Source organism: Calonectris borealis, chromosome 11 (genome assembly GCF_964195595.1).
Source record: "Calonectris borealis chromosome 11, bCalBor7.hap1.2, whole genome shotgun sequence".
Classification (NCBI taxonomy): Eukaryota; Metazoa; Chordata; class Aves; order Procellariiformes; family Procellariidae; genus Calonectris; species Calonectris borealis.
The window spans coordinates 15,547,379-15,567,083 of NC_134322.1; the positions used below are offsets into that span (position 1 = coordinate 15,547,379).

A 19,705-nucleotide genomic window follows, 5' to 3' on the forward strand; every position below is an offset into this window, starting at 1 on the left:
AGCATTTCAATCTCTGATAATAGTTTTAGAAATTGTATTTTTAAATGGTCTAATAACTTTTTTAAAGGAAGAAATAATATATTTTGCTAATTGCTTTTCTTTTGCTTCTACAATCATATATTTCTGTATTTTAAAATTAAATTCTTGTATAAAAGACCCGCAAGAGACAAACCAACCTTTTCAGAAACTGCTGTCAAATTCACAAAGGAATCTTGAAAAATACAGGGAAATTTTATTTTTCTAGTTTTAATTATAATTGTTAAAAGTTACTTCTGGTAATAAGAGTTTTATTGTAAATTGTGGAACCTGGTGAACATTTTGAAAAAAAAAACACCTGCAGCTTATATTAGATCTTCTGCAGGTAGAGGAAAGGATGTGTCTTTGTTCTTGAAAATGGACTGTTTGGAAACCAGGCGCTCCAATTTGGATGAATCAAAATTAACCTGGCTCCTGCTGTAGGCCACATATGCAAAATTGTATACGTGCCTAGTTGTAGCAGATGGCCTGCATACACAGCTTTGTTTGTTTGGAACTTAATCTAAGAGCAGCATGTGTTTTTCTTTAATTACTCAGAGCTAGAGAGGTTGCCTTCAGAATCATGTAATACATATAGTATTGTGTAGTACATGTAGTATAACCAGGAGAATGTTTCACTTAAAAAATTGGGGAAAACAGAACACAACTCAGCCTAACAAAGTCTCATTATACTTCCTTTAAATCATAATCATACTATGCATTTGTTTCAGCATGCTTTCATCTTAATGTTATGTAAGTCTAGCGTTTTAAAACTAAAATGTTCTAAGTTTGTGTGTTCTTTTTGTGCAGATACTTGGAGGTTTTAAGTTGCCTTAAATAAGTACCCTGATTGTTGGTTCTGTCAGGAAAAATATTCCATAGTACTCCTCATACTACTCATCGGCTCACAGTGAATAGGGCTAAAAAACTTACAGAGTCATTCAGTCCATTCTCTTAAACCAAGACAGGATAGATTATATCCAAACCATCATGGACATAAGTTTGTTTAATCTGTACTTAAAGCCTTCTGTGATGGCAATTTCCATAATTTCCGTAGACAGTCTATGCTGGTTCTTGTACACAGTCACAATTAGTAAGTTTATCCCAGTATTTAGGAGACGTCTGTTGTGATGAGAAGTTTATTCACTTCTGCTGTACAGCTACCATATCCAAAATATGGTCGTTTTCCTCACTTGTCTTTGCTCTGGATTTACCATCCTCAGTTGCTTCAATTATTGCTAACAGGTCGTGTTTTCTAGAATTTCTCAAAGTTACTGATCAGACATGATCCTGACAAATAGTGGTAGTTCTTTAAAATACTGAGAAGGCGAAAAAGGCAGGTATATGTAATGAATGGTTCTCTGCTAATTCAGAAATTATTTTACATATTTTTTCTGATATAAAAAATTGTCTAACTGCCAAAACCATGCATTTAAAAGTCATTTTGCAGTAACTGCTTAAATCTCCTATGAAATTAGCAATCTGAAAACGGTTTTATTCTTTAGGTATGAAGTATTATTCAACACTATATAATTAATGTAGTTGTAGCTTAATTCTAGACATGTTTAAAAACAATTTCCTGTGAACATGGGCCTGAATTTGTACTGCTGTACTGCTAAACTCTCAAGACTCATACTTTCAGGCTAGAGAAAGTTTTCTGTATAGTTGAGATAGCACGAATGTAACCTCTGATTTTGGGGCTTTTATTGATTTTGTTGTGATTTCTATTGCAACATAAATAATAGAAGACTTAAGTTGTGATACATGCTTTCTCAAGCTTCCTTAGATTATCAATGATTTATGCAATTTAATTAATCCCCCAGCTACTTTTTTGGTATGTGCCTAGGCAAAGATTCTCACCTAGTTTTCACTATTTACCTGAAATATGTTAATTAGTTTGTTATTTTTACATTTCATTCTTTTGGTGTTTGGTCTCTGTGAACATTTCTGCGGGAACACCCACCTCAGGCAGCAGCTGAATTCTGATGCTCCCTGAAACTTCCATCCTCTTTTTTCCAGCATTCCTCTTTTTTTTTCCATCTAGTTGATTTAATAAATGATACCACCTCTCCTCTTTTTTCACCACCTATCCACAAGAACATTCCTTCCTCTGTGTTCTCTCTCACTTGTTAATTCAATCTAGCTATAATGTTGGATAAAGGTCAGGGAAACACCAAAGTTGTGCTCTTACTCCTTTTAAGGCTTTGTGCAGGGATTTTATAATTTGCCTTTGATGTTAAGCAAACATTCTCTCTCAAATGTTTTTGGGGGTGGACAGGTGTTGCTGAGCTTTCTAAAGATAGAAGTGCCGTGTGTGCTTGCTACTGGGAGGGAAGAAAGCCTGCTGGGTTACTCATAGACGAGCTCTCTGGTATCACACCCCCTACTGATATTCAAGTGCCTCTGCCACTTCAGAACAGTGGAGAAAATCCAGAGATTGAAATGGGATGCAGTTTACAACATAGTAGTTTTTTCCCCTCTTAGAGAAACATTATGTAAGAAAATTAATCCAGCTTTTATTTAAAGTGTTGAAGAACTGGCAGAAACCTTGCCTACTTACAAAATACTTATTTCAGGCATTTTTAAGATGAAAAACTTGGAGTCAAATATATTTAACAATATAACCTCACTGGATGACTTGCAAAAAATCCTTGATAAGGTATTATGTATGACAGTAAATGTCAAGAAGCCCTGAAAGAATTGTTAGAATTCTTTCATTAAATGATATGATTAGCTGATACATAACTTGCATTGCATGCAGACTGTTTTTTTGGTCATTAAATTCTTGAAAGGGTATATTCCAAAGCTTTTCATATTAATGCAGAATAAAACACATAGCACAAAAGGTTTAGTTGACCCTATTCACAGCTCCATCATCTTGATGGAAGACAAAGAGGCTTGCATGCTGTGCGCTTGTTTTCTTTGGAAACACGGGGGTCAGTTTCCAGCAAACGAATTTGCGTTCCCACGTACATGCATGTGTTCCAGGGAGGGGCTCTGCTGCCCTACTAGCCAGGCTTTTACCCATCTTTTTTTAATCAATCAGGTGGACAGGTTAGAAACAAAATAAAAATGTTGACGCAACATCTGTTTTTGTCTTGGAGGAGGCACATTCACCAATAGAATTTTGGAGGATTAGTGAGATGCATCTTACTTTCCTGTTTTCTTCATCCATTTTGGAGAAGATTCAAAGCTTCCCAGAAATACCTGTTCCAGTTATAACATCTGTGCTGCATACACTTGTCAATTAATGTGTATTTCTTGGATAAGTGATGGGGAAATTAGAAGTAACCACCACAAGAGCTGGTGTGGAATTGAGAAAATAGAACAATTACTACAGTATGAGGGTAAAAGGTTAACAAGAAGCCCCCTCTCTACCCTGATTTGGTTAAAAGAATCTTTCTGTGCCCATGACTAAAAATTTGATAGTCTTTTTAAAAAAAAGTCTTATTTCTTTTTCACAAATGACAAGATGTGCTCTTTCTGCCAGAATTGTTAATTTCTTCTACTTTGCCTTTTATCTATATTCCCTGATCTTTAATCTCATTATTCTGTTCCTCAACTTGGTCTCTTTTTCTCATTTCCCCACTTACTGCACTATGAAATACTATCATCAGAGACAAGAGGGAACGGTTTTGATTGTTGACATAAACACTTGAACTATTTTCTGCTAGATGAAATAGTTGCTACCCTCAGCCATCTTCAGTAGGCTGTTTTAGCTTTTTGTTGGCAATTGCATGTAGTAATCTCTGGGAAAAGAAGTAAAAGGAACAGGTGGGAAGCAGCAGCTGGAAATGCTAGCCACCGTTCCAAATCTGCCACAGAGTGGACGTAACAACATGTTTTTTTCTGACTGAGCATGCAAGGTTTTTCAGTCAATCCCATGGTCTTACATGATCAGCTCCACAATTATTCCAAGAGAAGTTTAAAACAAAGATGAGAAAGATCCCTTTGCTCGGTTTCAAAGCCAAAGGGGGTGTTTTAATGGTGGAATTAATGGTCTTCGACACAGATTCTATCTGCAGGCCAAAGAAGTCCACAGACTCTTAAGTTTTCAAGGGTAAGCCTTGCTGTAAATGTGTTGTCTATATGGGATTCATTAAAATACCATTATTCATAATGTTTGTTTTTATCCTTTGCTTCTTAAATAGGAATTAGAGAATCTAAAGCGTGTACAAAAGCAGGCTGCGAGCAGTCAGAGTGCAACAGAGGTTCGCTTAAACAGGGCCCTGGAAGAAGCAGAAAGGTATAAAGTGGAGCTGAATAAACTGAAGCAAAGTAACAAGGTACAGTGGCTTCGGAAAACAAGTTCCAATCTGTAATCCCTCTCTAATGCTAGAATGAGACAAAAAGCTTGATCAGCTTTGGAAGTATTGTGTCTCTTACAGACAGTTCCAAAATTAACTTACAGCAAGTCACCAAAGGGCTTGATAAGTTATCTCGGACGACACTACTGCAACCTATGCAGGAGGAAGAAATGTTCAGAATAAAGTTATACCCTTTCTGATTTTCCCTATTTGTGTGAAAATAAGATGTGTTTAGAAAAAGGGAGAAGTACACATACACACCTAATCCATACACAGGCAAACCATGACTGTTATCTTTGAGATTTTCTTTTCTTTTTTTAAATTTTGATGTGGGAATAGTTTGATTAATCCCGTTTCTTTTCAGAAATGTCATGTGTGGCTACTGTTTGACATTTTGTTATGTAATACCAAGTTTCATTAGTTAAAGCATCACTTTCATAAATAATGCATTTCTCCTTTTCTTCCCATGGTAGGATGTAGCTAACCAAGAACTCAAAACAATCGAAGAATTAAAAACAGAAAACAAGAAACTGCAGAAACAGAAAGGAGAGCTAATGACAGGTTTTAAAAAGCAGTTAAAGTTAATTGATATTTTAAAGAGACAAAAGGTAAGGACCAGAGTACTGTTATATTTCAGTTAACAACCTCTAGCTAAATGTGCCTTTTGTCAAGTAAGGTAATCACGTAAACCAGAGCCCCAGGACTGGGAAGCTTCAATGCAAGGGAGCAGCAGCCTCACTTTTATTAGTGCGTATTGCTAACATTTTGCTTTATAGCAAAGGCTGATCTTCTTTAGAATTGACCCCATTCCTAACTTGGAACATACCCTGTCATGGTGAAGGATTACTACTGACAAGCTTTAGGACCGAGAGTATCTATTTGTTCAAGAACAAATACTGTTCAGGTAATAACAGCAACTCCCTTTGGTTCTGTGTCAGTAGAATCCATTTTAGCATGTGAGATTTTTTTTTTAGTTTTTTCCCTGCCGCATGTTACTTGTGGTATCAGCAGCTGCGACAGCGTGCCCTCTCAGGAGCGAGACGTTGCATTTCAGACCTACATTCTTCCTGGGTTCTCAAAGTGTGTCCTTCTCTATTAACATTGTTTCTTTTTATTTATATTCTGAGGTGTTCTATACATGTACAATTCTGCCCAGGTGCAGATCTCCTAGCGTGTCAGACGAAAAAAGGAAGGAAAAAAAAAAGAGAGAGAGAGTACTTATCCTAGCTGTGAATTTACTAGATTGGAGGAGGGGAGTTCATCTCCATCCTTTTGTAATTCCTGGAATCTCATGCGTACTTTGAATCACACCGAATGTAGTAACATCTGCGTGGCTGCATGCGTGTTCCCATCCACGCTGCACTTGCAGCTACCCTTATTTTGAAAGTCGTTTGATTCTACATTCATTTCATATCTCCCTCCATTCCTCTCCCTCAGGGCATACAAGGGAGGGCAGGGGCTACTGCCTTTTAGTTTCTTCAGCAGCTGAAGCTGAAACTGAATAGAGGATAGGTAGTAGAATACTTGCTGACAACTCAGGCTGAACAGTTAGTGATACAGCTGTCATAGAAAGGTGGTGTAGCGAAAAGTGGATTAATACTTCAGATAGAATATAGCTAAAAATGTACTGAACTATCGTATTTGATAAAGGATAAAGCTATACTGATGTCCCAAAAAGGAGGGGAAAGGTTTTACTTGGAAAGAGTTACTACCTCGGACACTGCAGAGTGGGTAAATACCTTACATTTCTCAAAATGTAGTTTCAGCATAGTCCAGTCAAATGAACTTTGATGGTACAACTTGAAAGAATCCATGAGTTTACATGAAAGGAAGTTAAAGTGAGAGGAGTGTATACTAAGAGATGCTGCCCAAATCAAACATTTTTCCACTTACTGACGCATTTAGATCTTATACTTCCATCACACCTTTCACTTACCAAATACTTGGGATGGCGTGCTATCATTTACATCAGTTTCCCTTCTGAGGCTGCACGAGACATACGCAGAGCTACGGGCTTTACAGTTGTCTAGATACGATCTTAACATCATAGAGTGGTTCACCTCTAATTGCTTACTCCGCTGAATCTAATGTGATTCATTTCGGGATGGAGTTAATGCGCTGCTTTTTGCGCTCTCAGACCAAAGCTGTAAGAGAGCTAAAGCAAGCAGTGTATGGTGACTCGCTGAGCAGACGTGCCTTAGAAGGGCCAGCCTTTGAGATAAGAAAATAGAACGTTTGATTTACCCTGTGAGCGCTGCAGCGATCACCAGACATTTTGTGAACGCTCTTGAAGCTGTTGAGCCCCCATAGAGAAATAGTTCTGTATGAATTGGCAACTTCATGTAACAAAGTACACATACTTATCCTAAGAATTGGGAATTGCCATATGGAAGTACACCCTTGAACCTGGAATACCTCTCCAACACAGGACAAAGGAGGATAGGTAATTGGAATAAGAGGAACGGGGGCTGCTCGTGCGTTTCTAGTGGAAGAGAATTTTTCTGGCAGTAACAGGATGCCGAGGAGATCTTGGGGATTCATCCAACAGAAATAGTGCTACCTTAGCCTTTGGCTGGCCCTTCTAGCTCTTCAGGTTTATTTTGAGAATGAAAAAAATACAGCATTCACTCAAAATATACTCTATATATGAGGTAGCTAATTGTCCTCTGGAACATGAATTCACTGAAATGAGTGTCAAAGAGCAGTATTTCTGTTTGTGAACCAGAAACATAGTCTCAGATAAACTTCACAAAACTTCATTAATTGTATTTTTTAAAAATTATGAATACTGTATCAGAACTGTAGATAGTAGAGGAAGCCACTTACCTTTTCTTGTAAAAAAGGTTACTTACTCACAGAAGCAGGGTGCTGTTAGTTGTCCTTTCAGAACAGACTATGACTGGAAGAACCTGAAAGAGAATGGCGCTAACTCTGCCTCTCGTAACTTCTGGCAGAAGGCAGAGGGGAAGGGCAGCCAAAGCTCACATGCGCTCAATATACGTAATCACCTGAAGAACTTCAATTCTGCTTCACACAGGCCTTTTGTTGAATGAATGAGGAAAACCTGATTTGGGCCATTTGTGTAGTATTTGTGTGGCAGCTTCAGATGCACGTAGCAGGTACAGCTAGCCTGAAGGTGAGGATATGCCACCACATGAAGAATGACAGAGAAGAAAAATCCCCCAAAGGTATTAAATACCAGTAACAGGATGAGTTGCAGCTGGCAGCAAGTAGTTGCTGGTGTTCCAGTTGGTCTCTTCAGACCATTCTCTGCTTGCCTTGAGAGAAAGAATTTACTAGAAAAATCTTAGTTTTAAAAGGGATTAAGGGAAGTTACTCGGAGCTTTACAGACCTGAGGGTGTTACACTGCCTGTGGGAACTGCAGTACACTTTGTTGTTGTTTTGAACTGACCATATGCCTATATATAAAAAAAACCCACAACAGACTCCTTGTAGGCATGAATTGTTTCCTGTTCTTCAAAACATAACCATTTTATTAAAATTGCAGTAAAAACTATGTACCTGGGACACTTCTTTCCACTTGGAATGATGATAGGTAAAGAGATGATACTCCGGTGCGGGGATGGGGACGTGTGGCACAGCTATGACCTCTGCTGTGACATCAGCTGAACCCAGGGAGCTTTCAGGGCATTCTGGCTGCTGCGCCTTTTTGGTTGGTAGTTCCGTGCAGACGCTGACCATTTAGTACTTGTTTTGTCATCCAACCTTGATGACATTTTTCCAAGCAATTGCATTATTTGAACAGAAAATACCCTTATTGTAAGTTAAAAAGTTGTTTGTTCCTTTCAATGTTCCATTTAAAGTAATGTGCTATATCCTATGTAGGGGTAATACAAATTCAGACTACTGTGTGATTTTTAAACGTATACATATGTACATGTGTATGGGGGGGGGAGGGTGTCTGTGTGTATGTGCCGTAATGGACCATAGATGTATGATATGACACATGGCAACACAGCTACCAGTGGTCAGCTCCAGGTATTTCTCGTTAAGGTGTAGTACAGTTACTCTTTGTTTTATGCTGATTGTTAATTTTTAATGGTGTTATATTATATATAGTAGAGCTGAAGTTACAATGTTTAGCATAAAATTTATCACATTATCCCTACACTGTAAATTTTTGCAGAAAAATATGAATAGCAGCTTCAGCTTAAACAGGTGAACATCCATCAAAACCATAGTACGAAAAAATTGGATAGATCTGAAGCCCCTTCCAGCTATCCCAGTTATACAGGATTTTGTATTGGTCATTCAGGCTATTTTACCTTCTGTTCCTAATTTTTTTTCTTTCTTTCCTTCTTTCTTTGGTTTTTTTTTGGTTTTTTTTTTTTTTAGATGCACATTGAAGCTGCTAAGATGCTTTCTTTTACTGAAGAGGAATTCATGAAAGCTCTTGAGTGGGGAAATTATTGATTCCATAAAAAAACAACTTCCCTTTGAAATACAAGTCAGATGGCACGTTATTTTGGTACTGTATATGAATGCTTGTTAATAAGAATACTTAAATACTCTATATCCCAGTGAGTTGGTTTTGTTGATTTTGCTTATGTTTAAATCGTTCAACTTTTATAAGCCCGATAGCTTGTGTTGCAATATCATATGAAATACAAATTTCTACTGAAGTTTCAGGCCAAACTGTCCATTCTGTAATAAGCAGAGAAGCACAGACGGTGCAAGGAATATTCCAACAAGTGGACTTTATTATCAGTTTCCTCTGTTTTAGCATTTAAACCATACCTTATCTAACGTAATATTCAGCCCAAAGAAGTCAGGGTTTAGTCTCAGAAAATTCCTTGTGCAACAGAAATAAATTAACTAGTGATCCAGTTGAGAGGAAAATGTCATGTCCTTTTTAAAAGACGTGGCTGAAAAGTGGCCTTGTCTGTTGTCTGTAACAGGTCTCCCCTCAGAGCTAGTTGGTCTGGCTCTAATTTAAGCACCAACAGCTCTTCTACAGAAATGATGATAACTTGTTTTAGCTATTACACCTTACACCCTTGGCCGGCAAAAACATACCCGAGACTTGCCCCTCGCTATCCGGAGAGACTCCACAATCCGATACAGCTGTATTGTTTAAAATTGCTACTTTAGTCAAGGTGGAAATATTAAGTCTTTCCCTGGCCATCAGCTGCTGCTTTGGGATACAGTCAGGAGTGATGGCTCCATATTCACAGGTGCTCTACAAGCATTACATCCTTAAAGATTTTATTATGTCATCATTATAATCAAGAACTAGATAAAAGTTCGAGTGTAGATGAGCTGAGCATATCACGTGTACATTAATGAACAGGAGCAATAAAAGCCTGTGCTGCTTGCATGAACCTGTCAAACCTCAGCTATTTCAATGGATTCCTCCCTCAGAGTAATTGAATAGGAACATGGCACACAAGTAGTACATTTATGCACTGAAAGGTACAAACAGTGATTCTGACCTCAAAATGGAAAAACGTTGCTGTTTAGATCCTACTAGCAAAGTAACATGAACTAACAGTGAAACACGTAACTCAGACCTACCCCTCTGAGATGAGACAAACTACATGTAGATTAGTATTTTAATAGCGTAATGCCAATGCAGATAAATCTTTAAATTACAACCAGAAATAGCACATTAAGAGAATCCTATAGTCCATACTGAAATACACATGTGAATTTACACTAGCTTAGGTTTCTGCAGAGTTGCTGGAGAAAACATTTTTAACATTGCTACATCACTAACCAAGAATAATTGAGAAATCCATAGCAGTTTATTGATGGAAAAATGCAAAAATGCAAGTACGACATACACTTGAATAAAACTAGCTGCTCATCACTTTAGAACTCCAGTCTTAAAATGGAGACTTTTTATGATATTAAAAAGGAGTTCCTCACTGTTACCAGCAAATGGAAATTTTCATTAGCAATCAGATGACACCTAGCGGCAAACCAGGAGATGAGATGGGGGAAATTTCAGCTCTCTTCTGAAAATGCATTACCTCTTCTCTTCTGATAAGCCGATCTGAATTCCTCCCCAAGCATCTTAATGTCATCTTCGTCTTTGAGTATTCCCTGCAATAAGCGGAAAGAAACACACGTCAGAAGGTAAAAGGAAGTAGTGGGATGATTATGGGTCTCTGAAATTTTCGATGAAGTGAACGTAACAGCTTGTATCCATGGTACCAGTGTTACCTTTAACACAAACAGCCCTGAAAACCACCACAAAACTTCAACAGATGAGTTTCGAATTGGTGTGCTTGGTGATAACCTAGAACCGCCTCTCTTGTTCTTCACGCAAACGATGATGAGATCCCCATAAAGATTCCAACATGAGCACTACACAAAAGACATATCCGCATTTTCTTTCTAATAAAAGTGATGGTCGTCAGCACAGCACTGGTGCAGGTTTAGTAAAATCAAGCCAACTGCACTGAAAAGAGGCACTGGCTGGGGTGGGGCTCTATCTCCACCCTTAGTTGTGTTGAAGTTGACCCATACAAAGAAATTATTTTGGAAATCACTTGATACTGAACAACTTAATCAGAAACTATGCTTTGGGGAAGGGAAGCAGGGGAACCAGAAAGCTACATCTCTAACTAAATCTAAATTGATTTTAGGGCTAAAAATGTGTATGACCCACAGAACATACCTTGCAGCATTTAGAAAAAAAAAATTACAAATTGCATTTACACTGGAGACTTTAGAAAAATTAGGTAGCACTTTTCTATTTAACCATTTTGAGTGAAGTAACGTGATGTATGACCACACGATTCAGACACAGCGTTGAAGCAAAGAGAAGAACAAAGTAGAACATCAATACCAGGGAACAGGTATGAGCCGTGGACGCTCTGAAATAGCCAAGACTTCCTACAACAGTAAATTCAAACCAGAAAACTGTATCAAAATACTGCCTATTTGAGTTATCCTTTAATTAAACCTACATTACAAAGTAACTCACTCCAAATTTTACAAATTCATGCACCAAATTAGCATATTACTATTTGAATAAAAATTATACTCTGCTATATTTACAATGTTTTCCAGTATTGCAGAAAAGAATTTCTTCAAATAGTTGGATAATTCCCTCTCTACTGTAAATGCACTGTTACATCCCTAAAGCAGCGCTCTGTTCATTTGCGTACCATTAGGTGATCTTTCCGATTATGAAGTATAATACAAAATAAATTGTAGTTTATTCCTATTACAATAATTGCTTCCATCTTTCTAACTTTTAAAAACACAAGGATGAACAGAGTGAGCTTTGAAATGCTTCTGCAAGCGCTGCAGTTTATTGCACTGCAACAGAGACGAGGCCTCGTTTCCATGGTAACAGAGGACTTAGAAGACAGCCAATGCTGCAAGAATTGCTCCCAAAACCCCAACTGAGAAATTTGGTGGAAATTGGGTTTAAGACATGGCGGACCCCCTTCTGGCTAGAAGAGCCCTGCTTGAGAACTTACATTCCATATTCCAAAACCTGGACGTGCAAAGCGCCGTGGAAGCTTTCAGTTCTGTACAAGGCATCAATATTGCAGTAGAGCCCAAAGCCCCTCATACAGGAAGAATATTTTTGTAAATCGCTTCCCAACTCAAGAAGAGAAAAAAGAAAAAAGGAAAAGGTGAGCACAGGAGAGCTGACACAATAAGGAGACCCACTGACTCCAGGAACTTGAACTGTTCTGCAACTTCACCTTAAACTGTCCAAGAGAACACTGGTTTACAGGACCAACATTAGAGCATTTAAAATACAATTCGCTTACTCGAGGAAGATAACCCAGTAATTTAGACGCATGCTCTTTCAGGAGTTTCTGTCTCTCTTCTTCAACAATTGCACGCATGTTTTCTTGTCTTCTCTCCTCTAACTGTCTTTCTTCAAGTTCACGCTCCTACAATAAACAAGCAAGTTTTCGTAACTGTTCAGTTTCAGCTCTGTGAACATTTGTTTCCACCAATATCCACCACAGCACAAAGAGAAAATTTCTTTAGTGGAGTAAAATTTGAACTTCCACTTATTAACTCCTGGTCAGAGGAAATTAATTTGAAAAGGATGAAAAAGTGTATGTAAAAAACCACAAAGCACTGTTTAAACAATACATGTTTGGTAACCAGAAAAAAATCTCAGACAAAAGAGAAGACTGAATGGCAAGACGTGGGGCTAGTCTGCTACATAAGGGTTTGGTCTCATACTAGAAGCCCTTTTAAAGGTAATTAAGTGTTAAGTTCTGGTTCCTCCTTCGCTCTCAGACAAGTTCGTCTGTTCCTGCCCTACTGCTCTAATCCAGGAAAAGGAGAAATAGGCATGTATTCTCAAGCTGATGACTAGAAATTGCAATTCACATTACACATGTGACTTTTACTCTATAAAACAGGTCCGAAAACTGCAGTATAGGATTCCATGTATAGAATATATTAGTTTATTCCATATTGGAAAATATATATATATTGGAATATATAGTATATTCCAAGTATAGAATCCCTATACTTTTCAGTTTACGCCTTTTCTTCCTTAGATGATAATTCGAGAGACTTAATCTAAAATCAAGGCTGGGACTTCCCCTTCTCACGCATCACCGTCAGTGCTGCTGATCAGGGACACTGAACGGGACTGTTGTGTCGCTGATCCCGGGGCTCTTGAAGAGAGATTTGCAGAGCATGTCAGGTATACAGGGGTCTAGGGATGTTGCTGACTCCAACCTCTTGAGCTACACAAAAAGTTAGCTCTAAAAAGACTTTTTTCTTGTCAGCAAGCCAAAACAAAGGCCTGCTTCCCCCCCTGCACGTTTCTCTGCAACTCCCCTGTCACCCTTCCCTAGTAACAATAGCCTTGTCTCTTGGGATAGCAGAAGTATTCTCATATTGAAACGTTTTGGCTAAACCAAACGCAAAAGTGAAAACTCTTACTTTATCTGCAATAAACTGTTTGTGACGGTCTTCAATAAGTTTTTCCACAGCCCTTCTGTGTTCAAGCTGTTTCATTCTTCGTTTCTGAGCGTTCATCTGTTCAATGCGATCATCCTCTGCAAACTTGGCCAACATCTGTTGTCTGAAGGCTTCTTCCTCCTCTTGCACAGCTTGTCGCGCTACCTTCTTTAAAGCAAATTGCTCTTCATATGTTTGCCTTAAGTCTAGGCGTTGCCTTATTCTCTTTTCAATTTCTGCCTGTAAAGGAAATTTAATAAAATGCTGTATTACTGAACATACTTTGGAAAATTTTGATCATCATCAGCCAATCTACTCGATTTATCTTAGAATAAATTTACTGTAGCTGTTACCTTCTAGCATAAATAACTGGAGCAAACACTCCATACCTGACAGTGCTCTCTAGTATTAACCAGTTTGGCAAATGTCTCAAGATTCTCAGAATTAAGTCCAAAACAAAAGGAGGTTATTTTCTTCCACTAGCATGAAGTGAATCAACAACAGTCGTCCTGAACAACTCTAAAAATAACAGTATTACGTATCTCAGCCTGTGTTACATTTTGTTTGTCACCCATAGCAAGATAAGACAGAGTGTGGACAGGCCCATAGGAAAAAGCAAATGGACATGCAAAAAGCAAGCAGTTAATTAACCTACTTAGCTTAAACCTGAACTTGAAAGTTACTGGCATTCTCCTTCACAAGATAAACAAATATATAAAGGGGACAATAAGGGTATTCAAAACCTTCAGTTGTCTTCCTAGTTGAAATAAAAACATAAATACATTAGGGACAGCAAAGGAAAATCAAAGAACAGAATCTTCCCTCCAAGAACTAAGTAATATACAAACTGCTTGTCTGATTAACAATATTTAGGAAATAGTATTGGAAATAGACACTTTGTGCCTATTGAATTGTGAACAATTCAAATTCATTTAATACACCTAAAACCATGCCAGAATTAAGCTTTTTGCTTTGAGACGGCTCACAGACCAAAATGGGCCCAAGGAGTAACATCAAAAACATCCAAAAATCATAAATAATACCACAGACTTAGCAAATCCAAAAGGTGAAAAAAGCCCCCCCCAAGCCAGTCCATGAACAACCCTGCCAGCATTGATAGAGGAGAAGCTGTAGAAATGGGAGTTACTTGGCCTCTGAAGAGCATCCTCGGATGCAGAAGGAATTGCATGTGGGATGTACTCTTGCTAATCGTCTTTAAGCATCACAACTCCAGTGACCATTCCCAAAGACTGAAGGAGCGCGGCTCCATCACACAGAGATCACAAGTGAAGGGACGGAGGAAGACTATGTAAAATACTGCCCCGTGCATTCACTTTATGACTTACTTTCTAGATCAGCAATTGAAAATGGTTTCATTTTCTCTTTAAATTTTCATATCTGGTCTGTTTGAATTAGATTCGTTTACCCATAGCTACAAGTGCTCCATAAATTATATGTTTTCCTGCATATACACTACTATTTTTGTTTTATAAAAGCTTCATCCAGACCAGCTCCGCTAGCCTGAATGTTCTGCAGGAATTATGGCAAAGTTGCAATACTCCCCTCCACTTGCATTTTCCCTTTACAGTTTATGCGCAGGTACGCATAATATACATACGATGTATGAAAAAAATGGTATCTGACAGGTACCAAAATACCCATGTATGTATCTGCAGGAGAAGCCCAGGGACAGTGAAGTGTCCCCCCCAGTACATAGGTACTACTTCAACTGCCTGCCCGCGCTTACCATCTCCTTCTTCCTTTCCGTCTCCGCTTGTTCTTCCAGGTACAGCTCTTGGCGGATTTGTTCCAGTTCTTCACGCTTCTGTTGTTCTCTTTCCAGATTTTGGGCAATCTGTTACAAGAAGGAAGGATTTCTAAATGCAAGACAAGAATGTACAATAATGTCTTCTACAGTTTCAATTTTTGATACCATGCTTTGAAGTCTTTGTTTTTTCTCCTCAGTGTCTCGAACTTTAGCCATCCAATCTTCTTCTCTTTGTCGCTGAATGTTGGCAAACTCCATAATTTTCCTATTTTCTTCTTCCATCTCTTCCTGTTTCCTTCTCCTCCAGATAGCTTGTTCTTTTTTAAATTCTTCAATGTATGTCTGAGTTGCTCTCATTTTATCTAACTTCAGTTGTTTTTCCCTGTAGAAGATGGAAAAAAATGTTTAGTTATTTAACATACTGCAGAGTAACAGTAAATAGATCATATGCTCATCATTAACAATATATTCCAGAGACTAAGATTTAAATTACTCTCCTTACCCATTCAGCTGGAAACTAGATGCCTAAATTGAAAATACCTAGTAGTGAATTGCCCCAAAAAGGGGATCTCACGTCTAACACCTTTCTTCAGGAGGACAGACTGTACACATAGGTACTCGCTACTACTCCATTTTATACACGCTCCATCAAAACAGGAGATGAAGGAAGCCCAATAGCACCAGAATCTCCTCAACTTTTTATTTATTTATTTATGCTAAACTCCCCCCCCTCCCCCCCCTCGCCCTCAGAAACCTCCTTTCCTCTCCCTGTCCATTAGGCAGGCGTACAACACCTCTCACGAAGAGGCAGGGACAGGGGGCGAGGCAGAATCTGTGAAATGAAGTCATTTCCAGCGTGATGGGCCCAATGGAAGCACTCCTTGAAATAAGCTGGATTTCATATTTGGGGAACAAGGACACGAGACTGACTGGAATGACAAGAACATTCTGATGTTTAAATAGCAAAATCCACACAAGTCAGTCTCTTGTTAGTAAAATGTGACCAAGGAAAACTAAATTGGGCCTTAATCTACGAAATAAATGTATACAAATTTTCTATACAAGTTTTCTATACAGAATGATATCAGTTGCTTTGTTTTAAATTAATAAATAATAAAAATTCAAAGTAACTAACATTTGGTCTTCCTCATAGATCTTTCTTACAATTTCATCAATCATGAGTTTCTCTCTTAGAAATTCTTCGTAAGCATCCTGCTTCTTCCTCTCTTGTTCCTCAAGCTGTTTCTCCAATTCTTGCTGATACATTATTTTCTCCTTGTTTCGCTTCAGTTCTGCAGAACTTTCTTCTTTTATTACCCTTTCGTACTCTTCCTTCATCTTTTGGGCTATTTCAGCCTCACGTTTCTATAGGGGGAAAAAGCAATGCAAGATTCCTTTTTACTTCCACATACAACTTGTAGTGAAAAAATACAGAGTATAAAAAGGAATTATACTGCATTACAAAAACGGAAAGTTTTCCACCTCAATCTATAAAAATAGTGCCTTAACATGCTTAATAGCTTAATTCAGTAAGTAGAACCCTTGAAGAGAACCCTCAATATCTAAACAACTCGAGGAGAACTAACAATACTTAAAGGAAGCTACGTATTGAACGAAGACACAGTAGAGCACTCGGCATGAGTGAAACTAGCTCACATCGGCGTAATGACTGGAATGTGGTTTAACTACGTAGAACACCCTCAATAAACGTGTTGTCTTTACAGCAATTTGCATAAACTGAATTTTGTTAAAACATTAACTTAATCAGAATCATCTGCCTGATCACCAACATTATTCTATACATGAATAAAAGTTCACCATTCATTCTTTATTCAGATATATGTTTAATAACAGTAACATTTTCAACAATCTGCTTCTGAAGTAAGGATTCACCACAATAAGCACTTACTGTACAAAGTGTATCATAGTTTTAACTTGGATAAATATTACAAAACCAGTAAAATAAAAACTATATCCATTCATACAGCTTAATTCACTACTACTTTGATTACAACGGCAAAGTAAGCCTTTTTCTTATGGCTGGTTATTACCGGCTAATTAGTCCTTCGTAACACAAAACATATTTTCCATAAACACTGAATATCTAAACCTAACAATATTTTAGACAAAAAGGCCAGCTTCAAAGGAAAAATTTTCAGCACAATCCATACAAAGAGTTACAGCACTCAGGTGCCAGGAGACGCTGTGAAGCTACTTACCATTTTCTCATACTGTATAGCTTCTTTTTCAGCGATCTGTGCAGCTCGCTCTTTATTCATATAAGCAGATTTTAACTTTTTTTCTAACTCTCGAAGTTCAAGACTGCAGGGGGGAAAAAAAAAAGAAATTTATACTATTACAAGGACGGCAGTAACTATGGGAAAAACTTGAAATTTCCATTAATATTTAAACACAATTTTTAAAAATTATTTTTAAAGGGAAAAGCCCAATTTTAGATGAAAAATACTGCTCTAGTAAAAGAACAGAAAAAGAAAACAAAACCTGTCTCAAACCAAGGACTATCTGTATTTGTACATATACTATCAATAGTTTTGCACTCTTCACATCTAACTATATAAACGTATATATACATATATAAATATGTACACTTAGAAGTACACTCAAAATGAAAATTTTGTGGATCAGAGAGAGTTTTTTTGACAGAGCTTGCTTAAAAGTAATTTTTTATCATATCTTGATCTTAAATAAGTTTTCCTTCCAGGTCAGATTCATTTCCGCTTCTGCTACAACTTTCACAGAGTCTGTCTTGCCTCCACTTAACCTCTGTCACCTCACGCTGTTCAGCCGTCCCACCTCCCTTCCCCTCCCTCTCTTGCATTCGCCTCCCACGCTCTTTTCTGATGCCCTTCACGGACATCTGGAGTAGCCTCTCTGATCACAGCCTTCTCCTAAGCACTTCTCAATCTACCTTTTCCTAAGCTTTTTCCAGTTATGATCTTCTCCGCTGCACAAATTCAAAAAGTTAAAGCCTATTCTAAAAAATAAATTATGTATCTGATTTTAGCATGCTAAAACTTCCTCTCTCTATTGCTTGAAAACATCTCATGCTATAATCTTACTGCATCTAAGGTTCAGTCCAAAATGTAACTGAGAAAAATAAAAAACAAGCAGGAGGTACACAACTGACTGAATACTCCTACAAATACACTTTTCAGAGTTGGGATTGACTTACAATAACAGCTAGTTAAATAAAGCAGTGAGATTTTTGAAGCGTTACCTGTTCTCTCTTACTTGTTGCCTCATCTTTTCATCTTTAAGTTTTTCGTGGTTCAATCTCGCCAGCTCAGCCGCCAGCCTTTCTTCTTGCTCCAGCTGCAGCGCTCTCAGTTTTTTGTTCTCTTCTGCCTAATCAGAACACACAACTTCCACAACAGCTCTCCTCCCCGCATCTGCACGCGCTTTTGGAAGCAGGCCAATTGCAAAGCTTTGTACTCAGTACATGTGTTTTAAAGGAGAAAGCTTTCGACGGGCAAAGCCAGGCAGGGCTCTCGGGCAGGACGGCGTGGCCGCCTCCCCCGTGCCTTCGCCCAGCCTGATGACAGTCGGACACGCGGGTCTGCGTTCGCACGTACACGTAGACGCCCGCGGGGCTCCGGGCCAGGCCCGGGCTCGGTCCCACCGCCCCGCGGCTCTTACCCGCAGCACGGCCTCCTCCAGCCGTCGCTCCCGCTCCAGCGCGGCCCGCAGCCTGGCGGCCCGCCTCCTCCCGCCGCGCTCTTCCGCCTCCGCCGCGGCCGCCGCCAGTCCCGCGCCCCGCTGCACGGACGCCTGCGGGCGACAAGAGAGAGGCAGTGCCGCAGGGCAGCCACAGCCGCGGCCGCCGGGGGCCCGCTCCCGCCCCGCCCGCGCCCGCTCACCATCCCGCCCCGGAGCCGCCGCGCCGCGCTGTCATGGCAACGCGCAGGGCAGTCTGGCGGAAGGGAAGAGAACTGTTTTAACTTCCGGGGGAAGCCCGCAGCGCTGATTGGCCGAGAGGGCGACGCAACCCTAACACGTGACGCGGACAGGGCGGGCCGAGAGCAGCGCGCCGTCGCCGAGCAACCGGGAGTGAGGCGCGCGCGGGGGTGGCGGGCCGCAGCGGGGCGGGCCGAGGCCGTACCCGCGGCACAAACCCCGGCCCCCGCGCCTTCAGCTTCTCCCGTTAGCTTCCGTTGTTCCCAAGAGCGGCTCGGGGCGCCCCGGGAGGCCAGCGGGAGAAGGCCGGGAGGGGCAGAGGGACGGCTGGGGAGAAGAATCAAGCCTCGCGCAACCGTAGCTCTCCCCTGGGCTGCACCCCGAGAATCGCCTCCCGCTTCGGCAGGGGGGGCAGGGGCCACAGGAGGATGTTCTGCCCTTTTGCAGGAAGCAGCAGGGGCGGCGCAGGCCGCGAACCCGGGTGAGCCGGGGCAGGGCAAGCGCGCTGCCCCGCCTCCTCACGAGACTGAGACTCCTCGTACATTGGCAAGAGCTACACCGAGAATGGATTTTTTTCTGTCTCTTTTGAACTCCAGTAGAAAGGAGTAGTAGATGCTGCGCGTTTTCGTGCATTCACATGCGTTACAGAAGTGGGTAAATACAATTTTCCAGAACAGAACAGCCCGAGGAGCAGCCTGTGTAGGTTACTGGCACATACAGTCATCCTCCCTTGCTCTGGACAAGCAGGAATCAGTGAAAGTTGAGCACAGGGAGTTGGAAGAAACA

General features: G+C 39.9%; 2 protein-coding genes across 7 annotated transcripts in view; one reads left to right on the top strand and one right to left on the bottom strand.

Moving 5' to 3' along the window:
* The window catches only part of TEX9 (testis expressed 9), a 26,082-nt gene extending 16,421 nt beyond the window's left edge, over nucleotides 1-9,661 (top strand). For both annotated transcript variants that reach the window (XM_075160153.1, XM_075160154.1), the window contains 3 exons: nucleotides 4,167-4,301; nucleotides 4,796-4,930; nucleotides 8,680-9,661. In XM_075160153.1, coding sequence (XP_075016254.1) covers nucleotides 4,167-4,301; nucleotides 4,796-4,930; nucleotides 8,680-8,757 — 348 coding nt within the window. In that variant the 3' untranslated portion in view covers nucleotides 8,758-9,661. The remainder of the gene's footprint in view (nucleotides 1-4,166; nucleotides 4,302-4,795; nucleotides 4,931-8,679) is intronic.
* MNS1 (meiosis specific nuclear structural 1) overlaps nucleotides 1-18,952 on the bottom strand; it is a 25,693-nt gene extending 6,741 nt beyond the window's left edge. For 2 of the 5 annotated variants that reach the window (XM_075160149.1, XM_075160148.1), the window contains exons 1-10: nucleotides 18,883-18,952; nucleotides 18,662-18,793; nucleotides 18,243-18,370; nucleotides 17,224-17,326; nucleotides 16,140-16,369; nucleotides 15,170-15,386; nucleotides 14,984-15,091; nucleotides 13,219-13,476; nucleotides 12,078-12,203; nucleotides 10,317-10,389 (exon numbers count right to left, since the gene is read on the bottom strand). In XM_075160149.1, the coding sequence (XP_075016250.1) occupies nucleotides 10,317-10,389; nucleotides 12,078-12,203; nucleotides 13,219-13,476; nucleotides 14,984-15,091; nucleotides 15,170-15,386; nucleotides 16,140-16,369; nucleotides 17,224-17,326; nucleotides 18,243-18,370; nucleotides 18,662-18,793; nucleotides 18,883-18,885 (1,378 nt within the window). In that variant the 5' untranslated portion in view covers nucleotides 18,886-18,952. Of the gene's footprint in view, nucleotides 1-4,424; nucleotides 4,476-7,158; nucleotides 7,232-10,316; nucleotides 10,390-12,077; nucleotides 12,204-13,218; nucleotides 13,477-14,983; nucleotides 15,092-15,169; nucleotides 15,387-16,139; nucleotides 16,370-17,223; nucleotides 17,327-18,242; nucleotides 18,371-18,661; nucleotides 18,794-18,882 lie in introns of those variants that run through there. The other 3 variants (XM_075160150.1, XM_075160151.1, XM_075160152.1) reach the window with 3 other exon arrangements.
* Between the last annotated feature and the right edge of the window lie 753 nt (nucleotides 18,953-19,705).